General features: G+C 46.1%; 1 protein-coding gene across 1 annotated transcript in view; it reads left to right on the top strand.

The window, feature by feature from the left end:
- ERN2 (endoplasmic reticulum to nucleus signaling 2) overlaps positions 1-25,769 on the top strand; it is a 105,344-nt gene that overhangs the window by 21,324 nt on the left and 58,251 nt on the right. The window contains exon 3 of the mRNA XM_073636534.1: positions 24,768-24,801. Coding sequence (XP_073492635.1) covers positions 24,768-24,801 — 34 coding nt within the window. The remainder of the gene's footprint in view (positions 1-24,767; positions 24,802-25,769) is intronic.

Below are 25,769 nucleotides of genomic sequence, written 5' to 3'. Positions count from 1 at the left end.
CGAATTTCTTCATCAGTTTAGGCCATTATGTATTCTTCTACATATTTGTGGTAAAAAAAGATCGCAATAAGCGTATATTGATTGGTTTGCACAAAAGTTATAGCGTCTACAAAATAGGGGATAGATTTATGGCATTTTTATTTATTTTTTTTCTTTTACTAGTAATGACAGTTTCACTAATAATCTGTGATTTTTAGCGGGACTGCAACATTGCGGCAGACAGATTGGACACTTTTGACACATTTTTGGGTCCATTGACATTTATACAGCAATCAGTGCTATAAAAATGCACTGATTACTGTGTAAATGTCACTGCCAGGAAAGGGATTAACACTAGGGGGCGATCAAGGGGTTAAATGTGTTCCCTGGGAGGTGTTTCTAACTGTAAGGGGGAGGGGACTGACCTGAGGAGGAGATAGATCGCTGTTTCTAATCACTAGGAACAGCAGATCTGTCTTTCCTCCCCTGTCAGAACGGGGATCTGTCTGTTTTACATTGACAAATCCCCATTCTGGCTCTCTGTGGAGCGATCGCGGGTGGCCACCCCGCCAGCCCCACACTTACCCCATCCAGGTCACGGCTTTGGCGGCTCCCCCCCCCGCGTCTTCTCCCGAGTCCCAGCAGTCGCTCCTCGTCCTGACCAATCAGGACTTAGGACTCACGGCAAAATGGGGTCTTATGATTTGCGGTCAATCGAGTCTCGGGACCCGCTTCCTGATTGGCCGGGAGGAGAAACAGGAAGACGTTAGCGAATATTAATTTGCTAATGTCACACAACTGGGTGAACATACCCTTTTTGAAGCCAATTAGAGCCTCCGGCTCTAATTATAGGTTTAAAAAAAAAAAAAACAAAACATTGAAATCCGTGTGCCCGTCACCCTGCATGTAGATTAGGGGCCGGGCGCATGGATTGGGGGGGGGGGGCGAGGTTTTGTAAGGTTCAAATCTGCACAGCATACTCCATCTTCATTGCAGTTACCTCCTACAGCGGCCTCTTCCACCAGTCACTGCTCCAGCCAACACGGCATCTCCGCTGCCACTTCTTAAGCATCCTGCGAGGCTCCTCTATGGCCATTGGATAGCCATTAATGATGTAACAACTGCACATAGGTGAGCCAGGATGTATAGAGAACAATGAATGTGCTGTGTACATAGAAAAAAAAGGCTGCTGGGAGCCGGGGAGAGGTGTTTTGGGAAACAATACACGTTTCTTTAACTCATAGAGGTCTTTTATTGCAGGATTTTAGTTCCGCATTACATTTCTTCACATATCAATAAATTGTGTTTATTGGGTTTTACAATACATCTCATTCGTCTTACAAGGTCAAGTGCAATAAGACTTGAATGCCAAGCGTCAGTACAGACAATGTGAAGTGTCAAGGTGAATAATGCAGTAAACCATCATTGTACTGCACAAGCACAGGTGTGAGTGTAGAGCAACCGGAAAGGGAGTACTGCCGGGAATTAGAGCTGCAAGATTCTGGCCAAAATGAGAATCACGATTTTTTTGCTTAGAATAAAGATCACGATTCTCTCACAATTCTCGCGGTGTAAAATCTTTCACATTATACAACAAAAAAAATGGGCTAACTTTACTGGTTAGTTTTTTTGTAATTCATTAAAGTGTAATTTTTTCCAAAAAAATTGCATTTGAAAGACTGCTGCTCAAATCTAGTGTGAGATAAAATATTGCAACAAACACCATTTTATTCTCTAGGGTCCCTACTAAAAAAAAAAATATATATATATATGTTTGGGGGTTCTAAGTAATTTTCTAGGGAAAAGAGCAGAGAAAGAATCGGGAAATACTGTTAAGATCGCAAGGGGGAAAAGACCCCTTTTCACACAGCTTTAAACTTTACCGCCCACCTGAAAAGTGATCTGTGGTGGATTGTGTTTCAGAGGCGGCTGAGCAGCAGTTTGCAGATGTTCAGATGGTGATACTGCCACCTTCTGAATGCCTGTTTTTTTATTCCAAAGGAGATTATACATTGAAATAGTGTGTCACAACCATGTCCCATGTGCCTGCCAAACACGACATGCTGAGTTAAATTTGCCAAACAGTGAAGCATCAAGGCGGTGCGAGCGGACCTGAGCAGCTGCTGTGTACATTTGTAGGTAGGTGATTGGGGGCGGTAAGGTCACACCTGAGCATTTCTTTCTCGAACATCACAAGACACAGAGCCACAGTAATAACTGATGGGTTATGTAGGTACCTTTAGGTATTGGACACTGGTCACACCCTATCAGGAAGTTCAACCCCCTATATAATCCCTCCCCCTTGCAGGGATACCTCAGTTTTTACGCCAGTGTCTTAGGTGTTGGACGTGTAAAGATGTCCTGTGCTGAGCTCCAAAGGGAATATCCTGATATCCTATACTGGGGCAAGCCAGGCGAACCGGATCCATTCAAAGTGTCCTTTCATGGCCGAATTGGATGGTACCCGGGCCTCGTGTCCGAAGAAACGAGGTTTTACCCGTAACGCTTCTCTTTTTAGAGAGCTGGACCCCGCAGATCAGAAAATGGCTTTAAATCTCCTAATTTCCGGCTTGGTGCTTTACAGGGCCAGAACTGCAGGATCCCCCTATTTGTAGGGGGCCCCAGTCTCTCACGGTTTTTTTAAACAGAGCCCACCGTGAGAGGTGAAGATTGGGTCTGTAGATACAGCACCCTGTGGCTGGATAAGGTAAGAGGAGATTCCACAGAATTTTGAATTCTAGTAGGTTTTCTCCTTTAAGGTAAATGCATGCTATGCCTATTGTGACCACCGGGGGCTGCCAAGAGCACATACCTTCTCATGCTGATTTCTGTCTCAGCGTTCAACGCTGTACAAGCTCCTCCGACCGGCTCCAGGTAGGATGGGATGGGGGGTTTTCTCCTCTGGGATATTCCCCCCAGGCTAGGGGGAGGCCGCAAGTGGGCTGTGAGACGGTTTTTACACCGCACTGTCACCGCCACTGCCGCCGCCGCCATTGCAGGTATGCAGGCCCCATCGCTGCCGGCCTCTCTCCTTCCTCCTCCACCCCCAGCCTCCCTCCATGCTTTTCCGGAAGGGTCAGGCTCGCGCGGGAAGCGATTTTTCGAAAAAACGAAGGGGGGGCAGGGCGTCAGCACAGCGTCAGCATGCTCAGACGCCCACAGTGCCAGAAGCATGGCTATTTAAAGCACACTTTACAGGTGCTCTGAGCCTTGGAGGGACACAGAGCTGACAGTCGCATGTAAAGTGGGACACAGGCATTCTCCTAGGCTGCATTTACTAAGGTAACACCAGACTGGGCATTTGGTAGCAAGGCTTTTGCCAGACTAAATCGCTCAGCAGTCAGTTTTCATTTTGGATACCTCACACCTTGTTGCTTTGCACTATGGGTAGAAGAGGTTCAAGTACCCCCAGAACCAGAGACACTAGGGGATCTCGTTCAGGTTCTGAGGACCCCCTGTCTGCTACATCCTTCCCCCTGAGGGGCCAGGGACGGCTGGCCAGGGAGAGCCGTTGGGGTCAGGGGCTGTACCTGCTTCCGGCACTTCAGCCCCTGTATACATTACACAAGAGGTTTTTTCCTCAACCATTACTGGGTTAGAGGAAAGATTAATGGCCATGATTACAGCTTCACTCATTGGAACAAAACGTACTAGGCCTTCCTCTTTTTCCCAAGACCCTCAGGCAGAGGAGCTCTGGGATAAAGGATCCCCAGCGCCAGGGGCTTCAGCCTCCAGGCAGTCACGACGGCCTCCTCCGTCTGGGGCAAGAAACAAGAGTCAACCCCAGGGACAAAAGAAGTCCTGGGGGAAGAAGTCTTCTAGACAAGACACTAAGGCCTCTTCATGAAGGGGCGCCCCCGCTCGCTCGAGTGGGGGGAAGACTACTACAGTTCTCAAAGCTCCGGCAGGAGGACTTCCAGGACAGATGGGTAATCTCCACGGTAACCTTAGGGTACAAGCTGGAGTTCCAAGAATTTCCCTCTCCTCGTTTCCTCAGATCAACTGTTCCCAGAGACCCAGAGAAGAAGCAGTCGCTCCTTCTAGCGTTAGAGCGACTTTTGTCGCAAGAGGTCATTATGGTGGTTCCCACAAAGGATCAAGGATTGGGCTTCTATTCCAACCTTTTTACGGTCCAAAAACCAAATGGGGATGTCAGACCCATTCTGGATTTAAGGGATCTGAATCGATTCCTAAGGATTCAGTCCTTCCGCATTGAATCAATTCGGACAGTAGTCTCCATCCTGCAGGGAGGAGAATTTTTGGCATTGATAGACATCAGCGATGCATATCGACATGTGCCCATTTTTCCTGCTCATCAGAAGTTTCTACGCTTCGAGATAGGAGGACGCCATTTCCAGTTTGTGGCTCTGCCCTTCGGGATAGCCACTGCACCTCGAGTGTTCACAAAGATCTTGGCTCCTCCTCTGGCCAGATTAAGGGCTCAGGGTATAACTGTTATAGCATACCTAGACGACCTGCTCTTGATAGACCGGTCGGTAGCCTCCTTGAACGGGAACTTGAGGACCACGGTCAAGTATCTGGAACACCTAGGTTGGATCCTCAACCTAGAAAAGTCTTTCCTAAAACCAGTAAGAAGACTGGAGTATTTGGGTCTGATCATAGGTACAAGCCAGGAGAAAGTATTTCTTCCTCAGGCAAAGATTACTGCTTTAAGGGAACTGATTCTGAAAATCAGTACTAAGAAGGGTCCTTCTGTCCGCCTTTGTATGAGGCTTCTGGGGAAGATGGTGTCTTCATTCGAAGCAGTTCCCTATGCTCAGTTCCATTCAAGACTACTGCAACACAGTATTCTGTCGGCCTGGAACAAGAAGGTTCAGGCATTAGACTTTCCACTGCACCTATCGCATGCGGTGCGTCAGAGTCTCAATTGGTGGCTCATACCTGAAAACCTGCAGAAGGGGAAATCCTTTTTACCGGTTACCTGGACGGTGGTAACAACAGATGCCAGTCTGTCAGGTTGGGGAGCAGTTCTGGAACAGTCTGCGATCCAGGGGCTATGGTCCAAGACCGAGAGGACCTTACCCATCAACATTCTGGAGATCTGGGCGGTATACCTAGCCCTAAAAGCCTGGACTATCAGGCTACAGGGTTGCCCGGTCAGGATCCAGTCCGACAATGCCACAGCAGTGACTTATGTCAATCATCAGGGAGGCACCTGGAGCCGAGCTGCTCAAAAGGAGGTGAACCAGATCTTAGTCTGGGCAGAGATGCATGTCCAGGGATAGAGAACTGGCAGGCGGACTATCTAAGTCGCCAGCAGTTACTCCCAGGGGAATGGTCTCTGCACCCCGACGTCTTTTGGGCCATATGCCAAAGATGGGGAGTCCCAGATGTAGATCTCTTTGCATCCCGATTCAACAAAAAGATAGACAGATTTGTGGCAAGGACGAGGGATCCTCTTGCATGAGGGATGCGTTGGTGGTTCCCTGGCATCGGTTCTCACTGATTTATGCATTCCCGCCTATTCTGCTACTGCCATGACTCCTTCGCAGGATCAGGCAGAAAAGGAAGTCAGTACTTCTGGTGGCCCCCGCTTGGCCCAGAAGGACTTGGTATGCATAAATAGTAAAGATGACGGTGGGTTCCCCGTGGACCCTACCGGTACGCCCAGACCTGTTATCTCAAGGTCCAGTGTTCCATCCTGCCTTACAAACGCTAAATTTGACGGTTTGACTATTGAGACCCACGTTCTGAAGAGTCGTGGGCTTTCAGGTCCTGTCATATCTACCTTAATCAATGCAAGGAAGCCAGCTTCCAGAATGATTTATCATAGAGTCTGGAAAGCTTATGTATCCTGGTGTGAATCCAGGGGTTGGCATCCCAGAAAATATGTCATAAGTAGAATTCTTGATTTTCTACAATTAGGATTAGAGATGAAGCTGGCCTTGAGTACCATCAAGGGCCAGGTCTCGGCCTTATCAGTATTGTTTCAACGGCCACTTGCTTCGCATTCTTTGGTCCGAAACTTTATGCAGGGGATGATGCGTCTTAATCCTCCGGTTAGGGCGCCCCTAAACCCCTGGGACTTGAACTTGGTTCTGTCGGTGTTACAGAAACAGCCTTTTGAACCAATATGTCAGATTCATTTGGTCGTGCTGACGAGGAAGCTAATTTTTCTGGTAGCCATCTCTTCTGCTAGAAGAGTATCAGAATTAGCAGCTCTTTCCTGTAAAGAGCCTTACTTGATTATACACAAGGATAGAGTGGTATTGCACCCTCATCCTAGTTTTTTACCGAAGGTGGTTTCAGATTTTCATCTAAACCAAGACATTGTTCTTCCTTCCTTTTTTCCAGATCCCTGTTCTTCGGAAGAAAGGTCACTACATTCTTTGGATGTAGTAAGAGCAGTCAAGACCTATCTGGAGGCAACTGCTCAGATTCGCAAAACGGATGTTTTGTTCGTGCTGCCAGAGGGTCCCAATAGAGGACAGGCAGCGTCAAAAGCTACCATTACTAAATGGATTCGACAATTAATTATTCAAGCTTACGGTTTGAAACAGAAGATTCCTCCGTTTCAGATCGAGGCACATTCCACAAGGGCTATTAGTGCTTCTTGGGCAGTGCATCACCAGGCCTCTATGGCTCAGATCTGCAAGGCCGCAACCTGGTCTTCAGTGCATACATTCACCAGATTTTATCAGGTGGATGTGAGAAGGCATGAGGATATCGCCTTCGGGCGTAGTGTGCTGCAGACAGCGGTACAGGGTCCTCAGGTCTGATTGCACCCTACTTGGTTGTGATCCCCCCCCCCAGTTGGCATTGCTTTGGGACATCCCATCAGTTATTACTGTGGCTCTGTGTCCCGTGATGTTCGAGAAAGAAAATAGGATTTTTTATAACAGTTTACCTGTAAAATCCTTTTCTTTCGATGGACATCATGGGACACAGAGGTCCCGCCCCTCTTCTAATACACTTATATTGCTTTGCTACAAAACTGAGGTATCCCTGGAAGGGGAGGGATTATATAGGGGGTTGAACTTCCTGCTTAGGGTGTGACCTGTGTCCAATATCTAAAGGTACCTACAAACAAACCTAAGCAATCCATTAAGTTTGTTTTCAATCAGGCAGGCCTTTGCACTACATAGTTGATGATAAATCTAAAGCTCACCACACACATTACAATCTCCTGTAGATCTACCAACTTTGTATGTAGTACAAGGCCTGCCTGATTGGATAGAGATTGATTAGATAGTTCAGGTAGGTCCTCATATTACATAGTTTTGGTAAATCTCTACAGTTGATTGTACAGAGATTTGTATGGTCAGTTTGTAACCTGTATGGTGAACCTAAAGGAGATTGTACAATCAGATTGTATTCTTTATGGTCACCATACACAATACAATCTTTGCACAATCAACTTTAGATTTACCATAACTATGTAATATGAGCACCTATCCAATCAATCTGTTATCCAGCCAGGCAGGCCCTTGCATTACATAGTTGTTGGTGATTGGCCCAGGGGTGGAGAAGGAGAGATATATTACACACTTAGGCCCCTTTCACACAGGCGGACTCCGCCAGCAGATTTGCCTGCTCGGCGGGGGATCTGTCCACTAATCCCCGCTGAGCAGGCGGATGACAGGTCTGTGTCTGCTCCACTTATGCAGAGGGGACACGGCCCGATCTCCTCTATAGGCAGTCGAATTTAAACGGACCACCTGTCTGTTAACACCCGACTTCCATCCGATCCGCTAGACGAATTTAACCTCTGCAGCCCCGGAAGGATTTTCCCCCTTAATGACCAGGCCATTTTTTTTTGCGATACGGCACTGCGTCGATTTAACTGACAATTGCGCGAAACAAAATTGACATCCTTTTTCCCCCACAAATAGAGATTTCTTTTGGTGGTATTTGATCATCTCTGCGTTTTTTATTTTTTGCGCTTTAAACAAAAAAAGAGCATCAATTTTGAAAAAAAAATATTTTTTACTTTTTGCTATAATAAATATCCCCCCCCAAAAAAAACAAAAAACGAATTTCTTCATCAGTTTAGGCCATTATGTATTCTTCTACATATTTGTGGTAAAAAAAGATCGCAATAAGCGTATATTGATTGGTTTGCACAAAAGTTATAGCGTCTACAAAATAGGGGATAGATTTATGGCATTTTTATTTATTTTTTTTCTTTTACTAGTAATGACAGTTTCACTAATAATCTGTGATTTTTAGCGGGACTGCAACATTGCGGCAGACAGATTGGACACTTTTGACACATTTTTGGGTCCATTGACATTTATACAGCAATCAGTGCTATAAAAATGCACTGATTACTGTGTAAATGTCACTGCCAGGAAAGGGATTAACACTAGGGGGCGATCAAGGGGTTAAATGTGTTCCCTGGGAGGTGTTTCTAACTGTAAGGGGGAGGGGACTGACCTGAGGAGGAGATAGATCGCTGTTTCTAATCACTAGGAACAGCAGATCTGTCTTTCCTCCCCTGTCAGAACGGGGATCTGTCTGTTTTACATTGACAAATCCCCATTCTGGCTCTCTGTGGAGCGATCGCGGGTGGCCACCCCGCCAGCCCCACACTTACCCCATCCAGGTCACGGCTTTGGCGGCTCCCCCCCCCGCGTCTTCTCCCGAGTCCCAGCAGTCGCTCCTCGTCCTGACCAATCAGGACTTAGGACTCACGGCAAAATGGGGTCTTATGATTTGCGGTCAATCGAGTCTCGGGACCCGCTTCCTGATTGGCCGGGAGGAGAAACAGGAAGACGTTAGCGAATATTAATTTGCTAATGTCACACAACTGGGTGAACATACCCTTTTTGAAGCCAATTAGAGCCTCCGGCTCTAATTATAGGTTTAAAAAAAAAAAAAACAAAACATTGAAATCCGTGTGCCCGTCACCCTGCATGTAGATTAGGGGCCGGGCGCATGGATTGGGGGGGGGGGGGCGAGGTTTTGTAAGGTTCAAATCTGCACAGCATACTCCATCTTCATTGCAGTTACCTCCTACAGCGGCCTCTTCCACCAGTCACTGCTCCAGCCAACACGGCATCTCCGCTGCCACTTCTTAAGCATCCTGCGAGGCTCCTCTATGGCCATTGGATAGCCATTAATGATGTAACAACTGCACATAGGTGAGCCAGGATGTATAGAGAACAATGAATGTGCTGTGTACATAGAAAAAAAAGGCTGCTGGGAGCCGGGGAGAGGTGTTTTGGGAAACAATACACGTTTCTTTAACTCATAGAGGTCTTTTATTGCAGGATTTTAGTTCCGCATTACATTTCTTCACATATCAATAAATTGTGTTTATTGGGTTTTACAATACATCTCATTCGTCTTACAAGGTCAAGTGCAATAAGACTTGAATGCCAAGCGTCAGTACAGACAATGTGAAGTGTCAAGGTGAATAATGCAGTAAACCATCATTGTACTGCACAAGCACAGGTGTGAGTGTAGAGCAACCGGAAAGGGAGTACTGCCGGGAATTAGAGCTGCAAGATTCTGGCCAAAATGAGAATCACGATTTTTTTGCTTAGAATAAAGATCACGATTCTCTCACAATTCTCGCGGTGTAAAATCTTTCACATTATACAACAAAAAAAATGGGCTAACTTTACTGGTTAGTTTTTTTGTAATTCATTAAAGTGTAATTTTTTCCAAAAAAATTGCATTTGAAAGACTGCTGCTCAAATCTAGTGTGAGATAAAATATTGCAACAAACACCATTTTATTCTCTAGGGTCCCTACTAAAAAAAAAAATATATATATATATGTTTGGGGGTTCTAAGTAATTTTCTAGGGAAAAGAGCAGAGAAAGAATCGGGAAATACTGTTAAGATCGCAAGGGGGAAAAGACCCCTTTTCACACAGCTTTAAACTTTACCGCCCACCTGAAAAGTGATCTGTGGTGGATTGTGTTTCAGAGGCGGCTGAGCAGCAGTTTGCAGATGTTCAGATGGTGATACTGCCACCTTCTGAATGCCTGTTTTTTTATTCCAAAGGAGATTATACATTGAAATAGTGTGTCACAACCATGTCCCATGTGCCTGCCAAACACGACATGCTGAGTTAAATTTGCCAAACAGTGAAGCATCAAGGCGGTGCGAGCGGACCTGAGCAGCTGCTGTGTACATTTGTAGGTAGGTGATTGGGGGCGGTAAGGTCACACCTGAGCATTTCTTTCTCGAACATCACAAGACACAGAGCCACAGTAATAACTGATGGGTTATGTAGGTACCTTTAGGTATTGGACACTGGTCACACCCTATCAGGAAGTTCAACCCCCTATATAATCCCTCCCCCTTGCAGGGATACCTCAGTTTTTACGCCAGTGTCTTAGGTGTTGGACGTGTAAAGATGTCCTGTGCTGAGCTCCAAAGGGAATATCCTGATATCCTATACTGGGGCAAGCCAGGCGAACCGGATCCATTCAAAGTGTCCTTTCATGGCCGAATTGGATGGTACCCGGGCCTCGTGTCCGAAGAAACGAGGTTTTACCCGTAACGCTTCTCTTTTTAGAGAGCTGGACCCCGCAGATCAGAAAATGGCTTTAAATCTCCTAATTTCCGGCTTGGTGCTTTACAGGGCCAGAACTGCAGGATCCCCCTATTTGTAGGGGGCCCCAGTCTCTCACGGTTTTTTTAAACAGAGCCCACCGTGAGAGGTGAAGATTGGGTCTGTAGATACAGCACCCTGTGGCTGGATAAGGTAAGAGGAGATTCCACAGAATTTTGAATTCTAGTAGGTTTTCTCCTTTAAGGTAAATGCATGCTATGCCTATTGTGACCACCGGGGGCTGCCAAGAGCACATACCTTCTCATGCTGATTTCTGTCTCAGCGTTCAACGCTGTACAAGCTCCTCCGACCGGCTCCAGGTAGGATGGGATGGGGGGTTTTCTCCTCTGGGATATTCCCCCCAGGCTAGGGGGAGGCCGCAAGTGGGCTGTGAGACGGTTTTTACACCGCACTGTCACCGCCACTGCCGCCGCCGCCATTGCAGGTATGCAGGCCCCATCGCTGCCGGCCTCTCTCCTTCCTCCTCCACCCCCAGCCTCCCTCCATGCTTTTCCGGAAGGGTCAGGCTCGCGCGGGAAGCGATTTTTCGAAAAAACGAAGGGGGGGCAGGGCGTCAGCACAGCGTCAGCATGCTCAGACGCCCACAGTGCCAGAAGCATGGCTATTTAAAGCACACTTTACAGGTGCTCTGAGCCTTGGAGGGACACAGAGCTGACAGTCGCATGTAAAGTGGGACACAGGCATTCTCCTAGGCTGCATTTACTAAGGTAACACCAGACTGGGCATTTGGTAGCAAGGCTTTTGCCAGACTAAATCGCTCAGCAGTCAGTTTTCATTTTGGATACCTCACACCTTGTTGCTTTGCACTATGGGTAGAAGAGGTTCAAGTACCCCCAGAACCAGAGACACTAGGGGATCTCGTTCAGGTTCTGAGGACCCCCTGTCTGCTACATCCTTCCCCCTGAGGGGCCAGGGACGGCTGGCCAGGGAGAGCCGTTGGGGTCAGGGGCTGTACCTGCTTCCGGCACTTCAGCCCCTGTATACATTACACAAGAGGTTTTTTCCTCAACCATTACTGGGTTAGAGGAAAGATTAATGGCCATGATTACAGCTTCACTCATTGGAACAAAACGTACTAGGCCTTCCTCTTTTTCCCAAGACCCTCAGGCAGAGGAGCTCTGGGATAAAGGATCCCCAGCGCCAGGGGCTTCAGCCTCCAGGCAGTCACGACGGCCTCCTCCGTCTGGGGCAAGAAACAAGAGTCAACCCCAGGGACAAAAGAAGTCCTGGGGGAAGAAGTCTTCTAGACAAGACACTAAGGCCTCTTCATGAAGGGGCGCCCCCGCTCGCTCGAGTGGGGGGAAGACTACTACAGTTCTCAAAGCTCCGGCAGGAGGACTTCCAGGACAGATGGGTAATCTCCACGGTAACCTTAGGGTACAAGCTGGAGTTCCAAGAATTTCCCTCTCCTCGTTTCCTCAGATCAACTGTTCCCAGAGACCCAGAGAAGAAGCAGTCGCTCCTTCTAGCGTTAGAGCGACTTTTGTCGCAAGAGGTCATTATGGTGGTTCCCACAAAGGATCAAGGATTGGGCTTCTATTCCAACCTTTTTACGGTCCAAAAACCAAATGGGGATGTCAGACCCATTCTGGATTTAAGGGATCTGAATCGATTCCTAAGGATTCAGTCCTTCCGCATTGAATCAATTCGGACAGTAGTCTCCATCCTGCAGGGAGGAGAATTTTTGGCATTGATAGACATCAGCGATGCATATCGACATGTGCCCATTTTTCCTGCTCATCAGAAGTTTCTACGCTTCGAGATAGGAGGACGCCATTTCCAGTTTGTGGCTCTGCCCTTCGGGATAGCCACTGCACCTCGAGTGTTCACAAAGATCTTGGCTCCTCCTCTGGCCAGATTAAGGGCTCAGGGTATAACTGTTATAGCATACCTAGACGACCTGCTCTTGATAGACCGGTCGGTAGCCTCCTTGAACGGGAACTTGAGGACCACGGTCAAGTATCTGGAACACCTAGGTTGGATCCTCAACCTAGAAAAGTCTTTCCTAAAACCAGTAAGAAGACTGGAGTATTTGGGTCTGATCATAGGTACAAGCCAGGAGAAAGTATTTCTTCCTCAGGCAAAGATTACTGCTTTAAGGGAACTGATTCTGAAAATCAGTACTAAGAAGGGTCCTTCTGTCCGCCTTTGTATGAGGCTTCTGGGGAAGATGGTGTCTTCATTCGAAGCAGTTCCCTATGCTCAGTTCCATTCAAGACTACTGCAACACAGTATTCTGTCGGCCTGGAACAAGAAGGTTCAGGCATTAGACTTTCCACTGCACCTATCGCATGCGGTGCGTCAGAGTCTCAATTGGTGGCTCATACCTGAAAACCTGCAGAAGGGGAAATCCTTTTTACCGGTTACCTGGACGGTGGTAACAACAGATGCCAGTCTGTCAGGTTGGGGAGCAGTTCTGGAACAGTCTGCGATCCAGGGGCTATGGTCCAAGACCGAGAGGACCTTACCCATCAACATTCTGGAGATCTGGGCGGTATACCTAGCCCTAAAAGCCTGGACTATCAGGCTACAGGGTTGCCCGGTCAGGATCCAGTCCGACAATGCCACAGCAGTGACTTATGTCAATCATCAGGGAGGCACCTGGAGCCGAGCTGCTCAAAAGGAGGTGAACCAGATCTTAGTCTGGGCAGAGATGCATGTCCAGGGATAGAGAACTGGCAGGCGGACTATCTAAGTCGCCAGCAGTTACTCCCAGGGGAATGGTCTCTGCACCCCGACGTCTTTTGGGCCATATGCCAAAGATGGGGAGTCCCAGATGTAGATCTCTTTGCATCCCGATTCAACAAAAAGATAGACAGATTTGTGGCAAGGACGAGGGATCCTCTTGCATGAGGGATGCGTTGGTGGTTCCCTGGCATCGGTTCTCACTGATTTATGCATTCCCGCCTATTCTGCTACTGCCATGACTCCTTCGCAGGATCAGGCAGAAAAGGAAGTCAGTACTTCTGGTGGCCCCCGCTTGGCCCAGAAGGACTTGGTATGCATAAATAGTAAAGATGACGGTGGGTTCCCCGTGGACCCTACCGGTACGCCCAGACCTGTTATCTCAAGGTCCAGTGTTCCATCCTGCCTTACAAACGCTAAATTTGACGGTTTGACTATTGAGACCCACGTTCTGAAGAGTCGTGGGCTTTCAGGTCCTGTCATATCTACCTTAATCAATGCAAGGAAGCCAGCTTCCAGAATGATTTATCATAGAGTCTGGAAAGCTTATGTATCCTGGTGTGAATCCAGGGGTTGGCATCCCAGAAAATATGTCATAAGTAGAATTCTTGATTTTCTACAATTAGGATTAGAGATGAAGCTGGCCTTGAGTACCATCAAGGGCCAGGTCTCGGCCTTATCAGTATTGTTTCAACGGCCACTTGCTTCGCATTCTTTGGTCCGAAACTTTATGCAGGGGATGATGCGTCTTAATCCTCCGGTTAGGGCGCCCCTAAACCCCTGGGACTTGAACTTGGTTCTGTCGGTGTTACAGAAACAGCCTTTTGAACCAATATGTCAGATTCCTTTGGTCGTGCTGACGAGGAAGCTAATTTTTCTGGTAGCCATCTCTTCTGCTAGAAGAGTATCAGAATTAGCAGCTCTTTCCTGTAAAGAGCCTTACTTGATTATACACAAGGATAGAGTGGTATTGCACCCTCATCCTAGTTTTTTACCGAAGGTGGTTTCAGATTTTCATCTAAACCAAGACATTGTTCTTCCTTCCTTTTTTCCAGATCCCTGTTCTTCGGAAGAAAGGTCACTACATTCTTTGGATGTAGTAAGAGCAGTCAAGACCTATCTGGAGGCAACTGCTCAGATTCGCAAAACGGATGTTTTGTTCGTGCTGCCAGAGGGTCCCAATAGAGGACAGGCAGCGTCAAAAGCTACCATTACTAAATGGATTCGACAATTAATTATTCAAGCTTACGGTTTGAAACAGAAGATTCCTCCGTTTCAGATCGAGGCACATTCCACAAGGGCTATTAGTGCTTCTTGGGCAGTGCATCACCAGGCCTCTATGGCTCAGATCTGCAAGGCCGCAACCTGGTCTTCAGTGCATACATTCACCAGATTTTATCAGGTGGATGTGAGAAGGCATGAGGATATCGCCTTCGGGCGTAGTGTGCTGCAGACAGCGGTACAGGGTCCTCAGGTCTGATTGCACCCTACTTGGTTGTGATCCCCCCCCCCAGTTGGCATTGCTTTGGGACATCCCATCAGTTATTACTGTGGCTCTGTGTCCCGTGATGTTCGAGAAAGAAAATAGGATTTTTTATAACAGTTTACCTGTAAAATCCTTTTCTTTCGATGGACATCATGGGACACAGAGGTCCCGCCCCTCTTCTAATACACTTATATTGCTTTGCTACAAAACTGAGGTATCCCTGGAAGGGGAGGGATTATATAGGGGGTTGAACTTCCTGCTTAGGGTGTGACCTGTGTCCAATATCTAAAGGTACCTACATAACCCATCAGTTATTACTGTGGCTCTGTGTCCCGTGATGTCCATCGTAAAAGAAAAGGATTTTACAGGTAAGCTGTTATAAAAAATCCTATTTTTGGACCTCAAAGCTCCAAAATACTCAACATCCAAAATCACATACTTTTCCCATGTTCCAGTTCACACCTGAGCATAGGGATGCTTGAAGCTCGAAAAAGTACATGAGTTTCTTTTCGGGCTACAAGCTTCAGATGTTTTTGGCCCCATTAGGCTTCAGTGGGAAAGCCCTAGTAACTAGCTTTCCATTGGCCAAAAAATTATTAAAATAAGAAATGCTCAAGCAAAAAGCTAAGAAACGGCTGTACAAACGCTCAAAAAAAGCTTGTATAAATGACCAAAGACGCTCAGGTCAAGTGTGACTGCAACAAAATTATACAATAAGAGTGTAGGTACAGTAGGTATAGAAAAGAATCAGCCCCTTTAAAATAATCGGATTTTGTTGCTTTGCAGCCTGAAATGAAGACAGACAGTTCTTGTTTTATCCAGCAGTATTTACTAGTGCAACTTGTAACACCAACATGTCAGAAAAAAATTTAAAAAATTTAAAAATAGAATCACTGAGTTGGAAAAAGGATCACCCCCCCCCCCCCCCCCCCCCCCTTATGTCAGTATTGTGTTGAACCACCTTTTGCAGTATTTACAGCCTTTAGTCTGTTCGGATTTGTCTACTAACTTTGCACATCTAGACTTTGCAATATTTGCCCACTTTTCTTTGCAGAGCTGCTCAAGTTCAGTTAAATTTGATGGTGACCATTTGTGAACTGCAGTCTTAAAGTCATTCCACAGATTTTTAATAGGGTTTAAGTCTGGGATCTGACCATGCAAGGACATTCACCTTTTTCTCCTTCGACCACTAATTGGTCATTTTTGCTGTGTGCTTTGGGTCATTGTCATGTTGGAAGGTAAACCTTCTTCCCATTGACAACTTTCTGGCAGAGGGCAGCAGATTTTGATGCTATTTTACCCCATCATTTTTCCTTCTATCTTGACAAGTGCTCCAGTCCCTGCTGCCGAGAACCACCCCCATAACAGGATATTACCACCTCCATGCTTTACTGTAGGAATGGTGTTATCTGGATGGTGAGCTGTATTGGATTTCCACCAGATTTATCGTTTGGTGTTGAGGCCAAATAATTCAATTTTAGTCTCATCTGACCACCTTAAACGCACCTTGAAGATTCTGAGGCCACATGGAAAAGGGTGTTATGGTCAGATCAGACTAAAATTGAATTATTTGGCCTCAACACCAAACAATATGTCTGGCAATAATCCAATACAGCTCACCATCCAAATAACACAGTTCCTACAGGAAAGCATGGAGGTGGTAATATCCGGTTATGGGGATTTTTCTCTGCAGCAGGGACTGGAGAACTTGTCAGGATAGAAGAAGAATAGATGGGGCAAAATACCATCAAATTCTTGAGGAAAATCTGCTGCCTTCTGCCGGAAAGTTGTTAATGGGAAGAAGGTTTTACCTTCCAACATTACAATGACCCAAAGCACACAGCAAAAATGACCACACAGTGGTTGAATGAGAAAAAGGTGAATGTCCTTGCATGGCCTAGTCAATTAAAAATCTGTGGAATGACTTGAAGACTGCAGTCCACAAACGGTCACCATCAAATTTAACAGAACTTGAGGAGTTCTGCAAAGAAGAGTGGGCAAATATTGCAAAGTCTAGATGTGCAAAGTTAGTAGCGACATTTCCCAACAGACTAAAGGCTAAAATGAAAGCAAAATGTGGTCCAACTAAATACTGACATAAGGGGGAGTGATCCTTTTTCCAACTCAGTGATTCCGTTTTTTTAATTTTTTTCTGACATGTTGGTGTTATATCTTTCACTTGGATGTGATAAGTTGCACTTAGTAAATACAGCTGGATAAAACAAAAACTGTGTGTCTTTATTTCAGGCTGCAAAGAAACAAAATGTGATTATTTTAAAGGGGGGCTGATTCTTTTCTATACACATTGTACTCATATAGGGGGAACTCAATTAGCAGTCCAAAACAGCTGGTCACTGTCTCACTAAATAGTTTAGTGGGGTTCCTCTTAAGCTAAAACACACGACTATAATTACACCATCACATATAAACACGCTGACACTCATACATTTACCAGCAGTCTCTTAGCACTAAGCAGAAATATTAAGGCCAGGGTGACCTACCCAACCACAATATATGCTTGAAATCAGGCTAAATGCACATAGCAATTGCAGTCAGCAAAATTCATTGTGGTGCTATGTCGGTCCACCTGGAATTGGGTGCATAGATCATAAGGAAGCAGCATGTAACCAGCAATAGTGTCTTGCCTAAAGGGGAATGTTTCCAGCAATAATACTGAACAAAATAGTTTGAGCCCTCAAAGATGGGCACATATGCAGGTTCATATCATCTCCATATTAAATAATTAACCATGGCTAGGGTTGACCAGTTTGACATAGCTACTTAAGCAGTCCTATAATGTATAGTATGTCACGGGGCTGCATTGAAGTTATCATTAGTCAGCCTTAATGTCAGGTGGCTTAGTCCCTAGTGTAACTATATTAGTGTGAATGCAGCCTCAAAAACACAAATCAACTGCTTGTTTTTACCAACCCTTGGTCACCTATGTGAGCCTTAAAGAGGGAGAAGAGGTGGTTTTAGTGATAGGTATTTGTAGCCCGATGGGAGGCATTCGTTGTGTATTTTCCTGCAGTATTCTTGTGCATTCTCCTGTGGCCTTTTTGAGGGCTACCATTGTGCATTGTCCCTGGCTTTTTTGAGGGCCACCATTGTGCATTGTCCCATGGCCTTCTTGAGGGTCCCCATGGTGCATTGTCTCATTGCCTTCTTGAGGGCCCCCATGGTGCATTGTCCTGTGTCCTTCTTGAGGGCCGCCATTGTGCATTGTCCTGTGTCCTTCTTGAGGGCCACCATTGTGCATTGTCCTGTGTCCTTCTTGAGGGCCACCATTGTGCATTGTCCTGTGTCCTTCTTGAGGGCCACCATTGTGCAATGTCCCGTGGCCTTCTTGAGGGCCACCATTACACATTGCCCCAAGGCCTGCTTGGAGGTCACCCTTGTTCATTGTCCCTATGTTCCACAATTGTAAGAGTTGTCAATCAAAAGTGGGTGAAAGGAAATGCCTAATCCAAGGGTTTCAGATTATGTCAAAATTGGTAATTGCCTAGCATTTTTGTGGTCATCTTTTCATATATCGGGGTCTCCTTTATCCTGTTCTTTACTTTGTGAGAATTAACATTTAAATTACTTTTATTGCCTTAAACTCAATTGTTTCGAATTAGCTAGGGGCTGGAACAGGTGTATCCACCCCTTTCCACTTCTGGCAGGATATACCTCCTAAGAAGTGGCCCCCTTTTTTTGCCTATAACAGTGCAAGGCATCTCATTAGAACTGGGACCTTTGGAGATCCACTTGCACTCAGCAAAACCGACAAGCAGTAGGTGTGACTCATAAAGCATCTCATCCGGTTGGCTACGCTTGTCATAAACTCCTTTCACGGAACATATCCTAATTGTTACACACAAATGGAACTTGTTTGACAAGTTTTCGACCCTACAACTGTGCCCCTCCCATCATCTTATTTCTTTGTAACACCGGTTCCAAAGATTTATCATTCCTCAGATAAGACAGTAAATAAAGTGCAGAGAAGCACAAGACCTCATTCATAGAAAGTGTTCTAAGGAAATGCCTCACCATTGTCCACAGCAACTAATCAGCTTAGGGGATATTTAGTGACTACCTTTCTGAAAATTGGATGATTTGGTGTGGCAGTTTCAGAGCCAGAAATATTGGCACACAGTGTTTCAGCACTGATGCCTTTTACTGCAGGTGCTGAGTGGAAGCTAAAAAGATTTGGAACAATTTAAAGTTTATCTAAACCTAGAATAAAAAAAATAATATATTGCAGTTTACTAGTGTAGCAAGGTCCCAGGTCTCCTTTGGTCTAATGAGAACCTCCAGGGATAGCTGAAATCCTTCTGTATATGGTGCGTTGCATGGCATAGTGGGTGTAATGCAAGGTAGATTGATTGGGCACCAGACACTTCTTGGATGCAAAAGAGATTTTATTTCTCCTAACAGAACTTTGGGAGAGAGGGTTAGGGACAGGACACCCTTAGGTAGTTGCAAGATCAATTGGCAGACTCCGAGACTTCAACAGGAGGACAGCCATGCAGGGAAAGGCATCCCGCGAGATGCAACATCTGCATGTGTAGGAATGCTGTCTCCTATAGCAACAGTCTTTAACAGTTAAGTGTAACAAGTGTAACAGTTCTTTCACTTCCACTACAATCACTTCTTGTAGTTCTTCAGCACACTGAGCTCCCAGTCTCTCTCTCACTAGACTAGATGATTCACCACCACTGAATCACTTGAGCTCCTCCAATCTTCACGGTAGTATCTTCCTCAAGCGTGACCCCCTCTTCTCTGCTGGGTCCCTAGCTTGGCACTCAAGATACTTCTCAAGCTTCACCCCACTGGCTTGCTTGGTCCCTGGCTTGACACACAAGGCTGCTCTGCAAGCGCCACCTCTGCCCGCTGAGTCCCTGGCTTGGTACCCACTGGAGTTTCCCGATTCTTCACAGTCCCCGGTTTGTGAGAATACTGCTCCTGTACTTGCTTCAGCTACTCACTGTGGTCCCTGATATTAAGGTGGGTGGTCCCTTAGTGGCGACAGCTTCCCCCCCTACCTCCGACCACGACAGGTTCTCTGGCCTGCAAGCCGCAATCCCAACCCTGCTCTCTTGCTTCTGGATAGGCCCTCAGAAAGCCTAGCAGCCAGATGTGCCCGGGATAGGCCCAAACTCCTCAAGAAGACTTGGGATTCATCCCTAGGAAATCCTAAGCCTGCCATGGCAGTCACAGTGGTGGCTCGCAACATCGAGCACTGGCTGACGCACATAAAACCACTTATTGAGTCTGGAACCAAAACAGAAACGATTCTCTCCTCTTTTTCTATGCTTTTAAAGGGGGTAGCATACATTGCAGATGCCTCGGCAGAGTCGGATCGCATGTCCGCTAGGTCCTCCACCCTGGCCAATTTCGGCCAGAAGGGCTCTCTGGCTAATAACCTGGTAAGGGGACAATGCGTCCAAAGTAGGGAAGTTCAGGCTCATTTTGAACCTGAAACCTCTCAATCGATCCATCACCTACAGAAGGTTTTGCATGGACTCTTATCTTCTCTGTGAAGACACTGCTTCCTCCAGACTGCTACATGGCGTCCATAGACCTAAGGAACGCCTACCTGCACATTCCAATTGCAGAGGGCAGTCAGAGATTCCTCAGACTAGCAGTAAGGTCCCCGGGGAGGAGACAGTCCATCTACAATTTTGGGCTCTCCCCTTTGGGCTATCCTCTCCCACCCTCCCCCACTGCATATTCAGCAAAGTCATGGTGGAGACCCTGGCTTTCCTGCGACTATGGGGAATCTCGGTAATTGCTTACCTGGACGACCTGCTCCTTTTTGCTTTTGGTCCAGAATTTGCAGGAGGCAAGGAGAGTGTTGCAACATCTATAATGGGTTTTAAATTTGGAAAAATCCAACCTAGTCCTGTCCCAGAGGATCACCTTCCTAAGCTACATCCTGGACTCAACCCAGCGGAGGGTCTTTCTCCCCCAAGAAAAAATTCAGAAAGTGGACAGGGCTTTGGCAGTTCTGCAGAGCAATCACCAAGTCTCAATAAGACAGGTCATGTCAGCTTTAGGTCTGCTGACAGCTGCCCTCCCGGCCGCACTGTGGGCAGGATTACATTTCCGCCCTTTGCAGTGGTTCATCCTAGGAATTTGGGACCACACTCAGAGGTCTTTGGACTCAACGGTGCTGTCTTTTTCCACCACCACAGGGATCTCCTAAAGAGATCCCTGTGGTGGTGGAGAAAGACAGCAAATCTATCCCAGGGGCTGGGATGGGTGCCTCAGTGTCCCGGATCATCACAACAGATAAAAGCGACACTGGTTGGGAAGCACACCTAGGTGCGATCCTTGTGCAGGGTTCCTGGAGAGTCGAAGACGCAGGGAGGTCCTCGAACTGGAGGGTGCTAAGGGCTATTTCACTGGCCCTCAAAGCCTTCCAGCAGGAGCTCCAGGGACATCACGTTCAAGTCCACTCAGAAAAGTCCTCAGCAGTTGCCTACAACTACCGACAGGTGGGCCCCAGGAGCAGTTCCCTGTGAGCCCTGACAGAATTTTTTTTCAGATGGACCCTCTTAGCGGTACATCTAAAAGGGGAGTTAAACCAACTGGCAGATTTCCTCAGCAGGAGGATGTTGAGGGAGAGCGACTGGGTCCTGAGTCAGAACACTTACAGGATGATTACCCAAAAGTGGGGGTCCCAAGTGTGGACCTTTTTGCTTCAAGGGAGAACGCAAAAAACCCACTTCTCTCTGAACCGGTGGGACGGGGCAATAGGGGTGGACGCGCTCTCTCAGAGCTGGCGTTTTACCAAGTGCTATGCCTTCCCCCCTCCTGCACTGTTGTCCACAGTCTTGAGGAAATTCCAGACAGAGGACACGACCCTGATCCTAATAGCGCCACACTGGCCCAGGAGGCCATGTTTTTCTGTCCTATAACCTCCTTGGATATTGTAGGTCCGGGAAGACCTCCTCTCTCAAGTTCCAATCTGCTGTCCCCAGGTGGAGAGGTGGAATCTGGCAGCCTGGCTACTGAGGAGGAAATGCTGAGGAGTAAGGGGTTCTCCGAACGATTGGTGGCAACCCTTCTAAGTTGTAGGAAAAAGGAGACGCATGCTATTTAAAAGTCTGGAAAAAGTTCAATTCTTGGTGCGCAGAGAACTCCTTTAAAGTTCACTGCCCAGTAGCAGTACTGGAGTTCCTGCAAAGTGGGGCAGACAAGGGGCTGGCCCTCAGCACTTTTAAGGGCCAGGTTTCTGCTCTAAGTGTTTTTTTAGAACAACAGCTAGCAGTGAACCCCTGAATATCTAGGTTCTTTAAAGCCTTAAGTAGGCAGAGACCAGTTAGCTCCCACACCTTTCCCATGTGGGATCTCTCTCTGGTCCTGCAGGCTCTTACAGGGGAACCCTTTGAGCCTATAGATTCTTGTGCAGTGAAATTGCTAACTCTCAAGACTGTTTTTTTTAGTAGCAATCACTACAGCAAGGCGGGTTAGTGAGCAGGAAGCCCTCTCGATTAGGGCACTTTTTTTTCAATTGTTTCCGGATTGGGTTTAAAACCGATCCGGCCTTTTTGCCAAAAATGGCTTCCAAATTTCGCAAGAGCCAGGAAATCTGTTTGCCTACTTTCTGTTGAAATCCTGTGAGGGAACAGGAGCATGTTTTTCACAGGCTAGATGTTAGGAGATGCATCCTAAGTTACTTGGATAGTACGCAACAGTTTAGAAAGTCTGATTCCTTTTTTATTTTATTTTCAGGGGCTAGGAAGGGGTCCAAAGCCTCTTGGAATACAATAGCCAGATGGCTGAGGTTATACATTAGTCAGACATATATGGCAAAAGGGGTGGAGGTCCCGGAAGGTATCAGGGCTCATTCTACCAGGGCCATGGTGACATCACAGGCAGAGTGGGCTGGTGCTACACCGGAACAGATCTGTAGAGCGGCGATGTGGTCAAGTTTTAAAACCTTCGTTAAGCACTATAGGCTGGATTTATTATTTGCCCAGGACCAGGCCTTCGGGCGTAAAGTCCTGCAAGCGGTAGTCCCACCCTAGGGTAAGCGCTCGCTTATCCTCTCAAAGGTGGCTGTCCTGAAAGATAAAAGGGGGAAAAATGAAGTTACTTACCGGTAATGTCTTTTCCAAGAGTCTTTCAGGACAGCACCGGCACCCACCCAAATAACAATTCGCCACTAGGACGTGAGAGCATCAGGAAAATGAAGGTTGTATGATGTGTTCTTGTGTCTCCCTAGACTGGCTGAAAGACTTTTGGAAAAGACGTTACCGGTAAGTAACTTAGATTTTTATGGGCATTTGATTTTTTTCTTTTTTCTGCCTCTAAACGCTCCTCCACATTAGACTGTGTGCACACATACAGTATCTCACAAAAGTAAGTACACCCCTCACATTTTTGTGAATATTTTATTATATCTTTTCATGTAACAACACTGAAGAAATGACACTTTGCTGCAATGTAAAGTAGTGAGTGTACAGCTTGTATAACAGTGTAAATTTGCTGTCCCCTCAAAATAACTCAACACACAGCCATTAATGTCTAAACCGCTGGCAACAAAAGTGAGTACACCCCTAAGTGAAAATGTCCAAACTGAGCCCAAAATGTCAATATTTTGTGTGGCCACCATTATTTTCCAGCACTGCCTTAACCCTCTTGGGCATGGAGTTCACCAGAGCTTCACAGGTTGCCACTGGGGTCCTCTTCCACTCCTCCATGATGACATCACAAAGCTGGTAGATGTTAGAGACCTTGCGCTCCTCCACCTTTCGTTTGAGGATGCCCCACAGATGCTCAATAGGGTTTAGGTCTGGAGACATGCTTGGCCAGTACATCACCTTTACCCTCAGCTTAGGCAGCAAGACACACTTGTCTGTATTCCTCACCTTGTTGCCGCGACACACGCTTGACACCACCTGAACCAAATAAGTTTATCTTGGTCTCATCAGACCACAGGACATGGTTCCAGTAATCCATGTCCTTAGTCTGCTTGTCTTCAGCAAACTGTTTGCGGGATTTCTTCTGCATCATCTTTAGAAGAGGCTTCCTTCTGGGATGACAGCCATGCAGGCCAATTTGATGCAGTGTGCGGCGTATGGTCTGAGCACTGGCAGGCTGACCCCACACCCCTTCAACCTCTGCGGCAATGCTGGCAGCACTCATATGTCTATTTCCCAAAGACAACCTCTGGATATGACGCTGAACACGTGCTCTCAACTTCTTTGGTCGACCCTGGCGAGTCCTGTTCTGAGTGGAACCTGCCCTGTTAAACCGTTGTATGATGTTGGCCACCGTGCTGCAGCTCAGTTTCAGGGTCTTGGCAATCTTCTTATAGCCTAGGCCATCTTTATGTAGAGCAACAATTCTCTTTTTTTCAGATCCTCAGAGAGTTCTTTGCCATGAGGTGCCATGTTGAATCAGGAGCTGTTTGTTTTGTTTCCCTTTAAATTTATACTGCAAAGTTTATGCTGCATAATAGCTTAAAGAGCCAGAAGCCTTAAGCCTTAAAGTAGGGTTTATTTATGAGAAAGTCCTAACATTCACATTAACACATCTAAAGTACCCCTATGGGCACACAAATTTGAGATTTGGTATTTATTTATCTATGCACCTTTTAAAGTACATGAATCTTACATGGTATCAGTCCTTTGCAATCCCCTGTACAGTTGATCTCTGGAAAGATGCTGACTGGAAGAGATAGCAGAGTGAGCAGCAGGATGGGCTCATCAGGCTGCTGCCTCTTCTTCACTTGTCCAATCATAGGCTGGCAGCAGGGAGGTGATCAGGTTGTATTGCTTAACTTAACCAGATTGGCTATGCTGTTTAGGCAAGGATTACTACATTTCATGAAAAAATAAAATTACATATTTTGACTTAAAATTTTTCTCTTTGCTTTCAGGGCACATTTACCTTATCTTTTTCAAAAAATTGAATTTATTTTTTATTAGCCTTGAGCATTTATTCATTGAATTATTCATTCAGCTTTCAAAGATTGTTAAACAAAATAGTTTTTTTTTAGGCAAATACATTTCTGCATAATTCTCAACCGGGTTCTGTAATATTACCCCCATAATATATACACTTTCTATTTCAGATCCTGTCATCCAAGTCCCGCTCTATGTCGCTGAGTAAGTATTTTTGCTGATGTATGACCAATCAGATTTTATTATTTCATGAATAACTGATGGAATCCAGTAACTATTTTTTTATTTCAGGTACTTATATAGCGCTGTCAATGTACGCAGCGCTTTACATATATATATATATATATATATATATATATATATATATATATATATATATTGTACATTCACATCAGTCCCTGCCCTCAGGGAGCTTACAATCTAAGGTCCCTAACTTACATTCATACATATACATACTAGGACCAATTTTAGACAGGAACCAATTAACCTACCAGCATGTCTGTGGAGTGTGGGAGGAAACCCACACAGGAACAGGAGAACATGCAAACTCCAGGCATCTAGTGTCGTGGGTTGCGCATTACTTTCCCTTTGGTTCATTCACTTTTTATAACTACATTTTGTAAATTGTCTCTGTTGCCATATAGAGCAAAGCCTGAGACCTAAAGTATTTAATATATATATAGTATAGTATTGATTGCCTTTTATACAGGACATGTTATGATACAGGAGGCTTCATTTTTTAAGAATGTCTCTCTGGAAAAAAGAACTGTCTGTAGTACCTCAGAGCTATCAATCAGTGTTTAGTCTTTCACAATCCACAGCTGCTATTGGGTACAGCAGAGAGTTTTTCTTATTTCAGAGAGAAGATACATCAATGTCTTATGGTTTTATTAGTAAGGCTGTAGACCAGGGGTTGCCAAACTCTCTAAACAAAGGGCCATTTTACTGTCCTTCAGACTTTAGGGGGGCCAGATTGTGGTCATCGGGAGTACAAAATGTCCAAGCATCAGCTGGAGTAAATAATGCCCCATCCTTGTTATCAATGGGAGAATTTTCCCCGTCGTTTGTGTCATTAGGTGGAATTGTGCCCCATTGTTGGTGTCTTTGGTAGGAATTGTGCCTCAGCTTAGGTATCATTGGGCCTCGTTGTTGGTGTCATTGGGAGGATCTGT

The sequence above is a fragment of the Aquarana catesbeiana genome, linkage group LG06 (assembly GCF_042186555.1).
Source record: "Aquarana catesbeiana isolate 2022-GZ linkage group LG06, ASM4218655v1, whole genome shotgun sequence".
NCBI classification, from domain to species: domain Eukaryota; kingdom Metazoa; phylum Chordata; class Amphibia; order Anura; family Ranidae; genus Aquarana; species Aquarana catesbeiana.
This window is presented reverse-complemented; position numbering and strand designations above follow the sequence as displayed.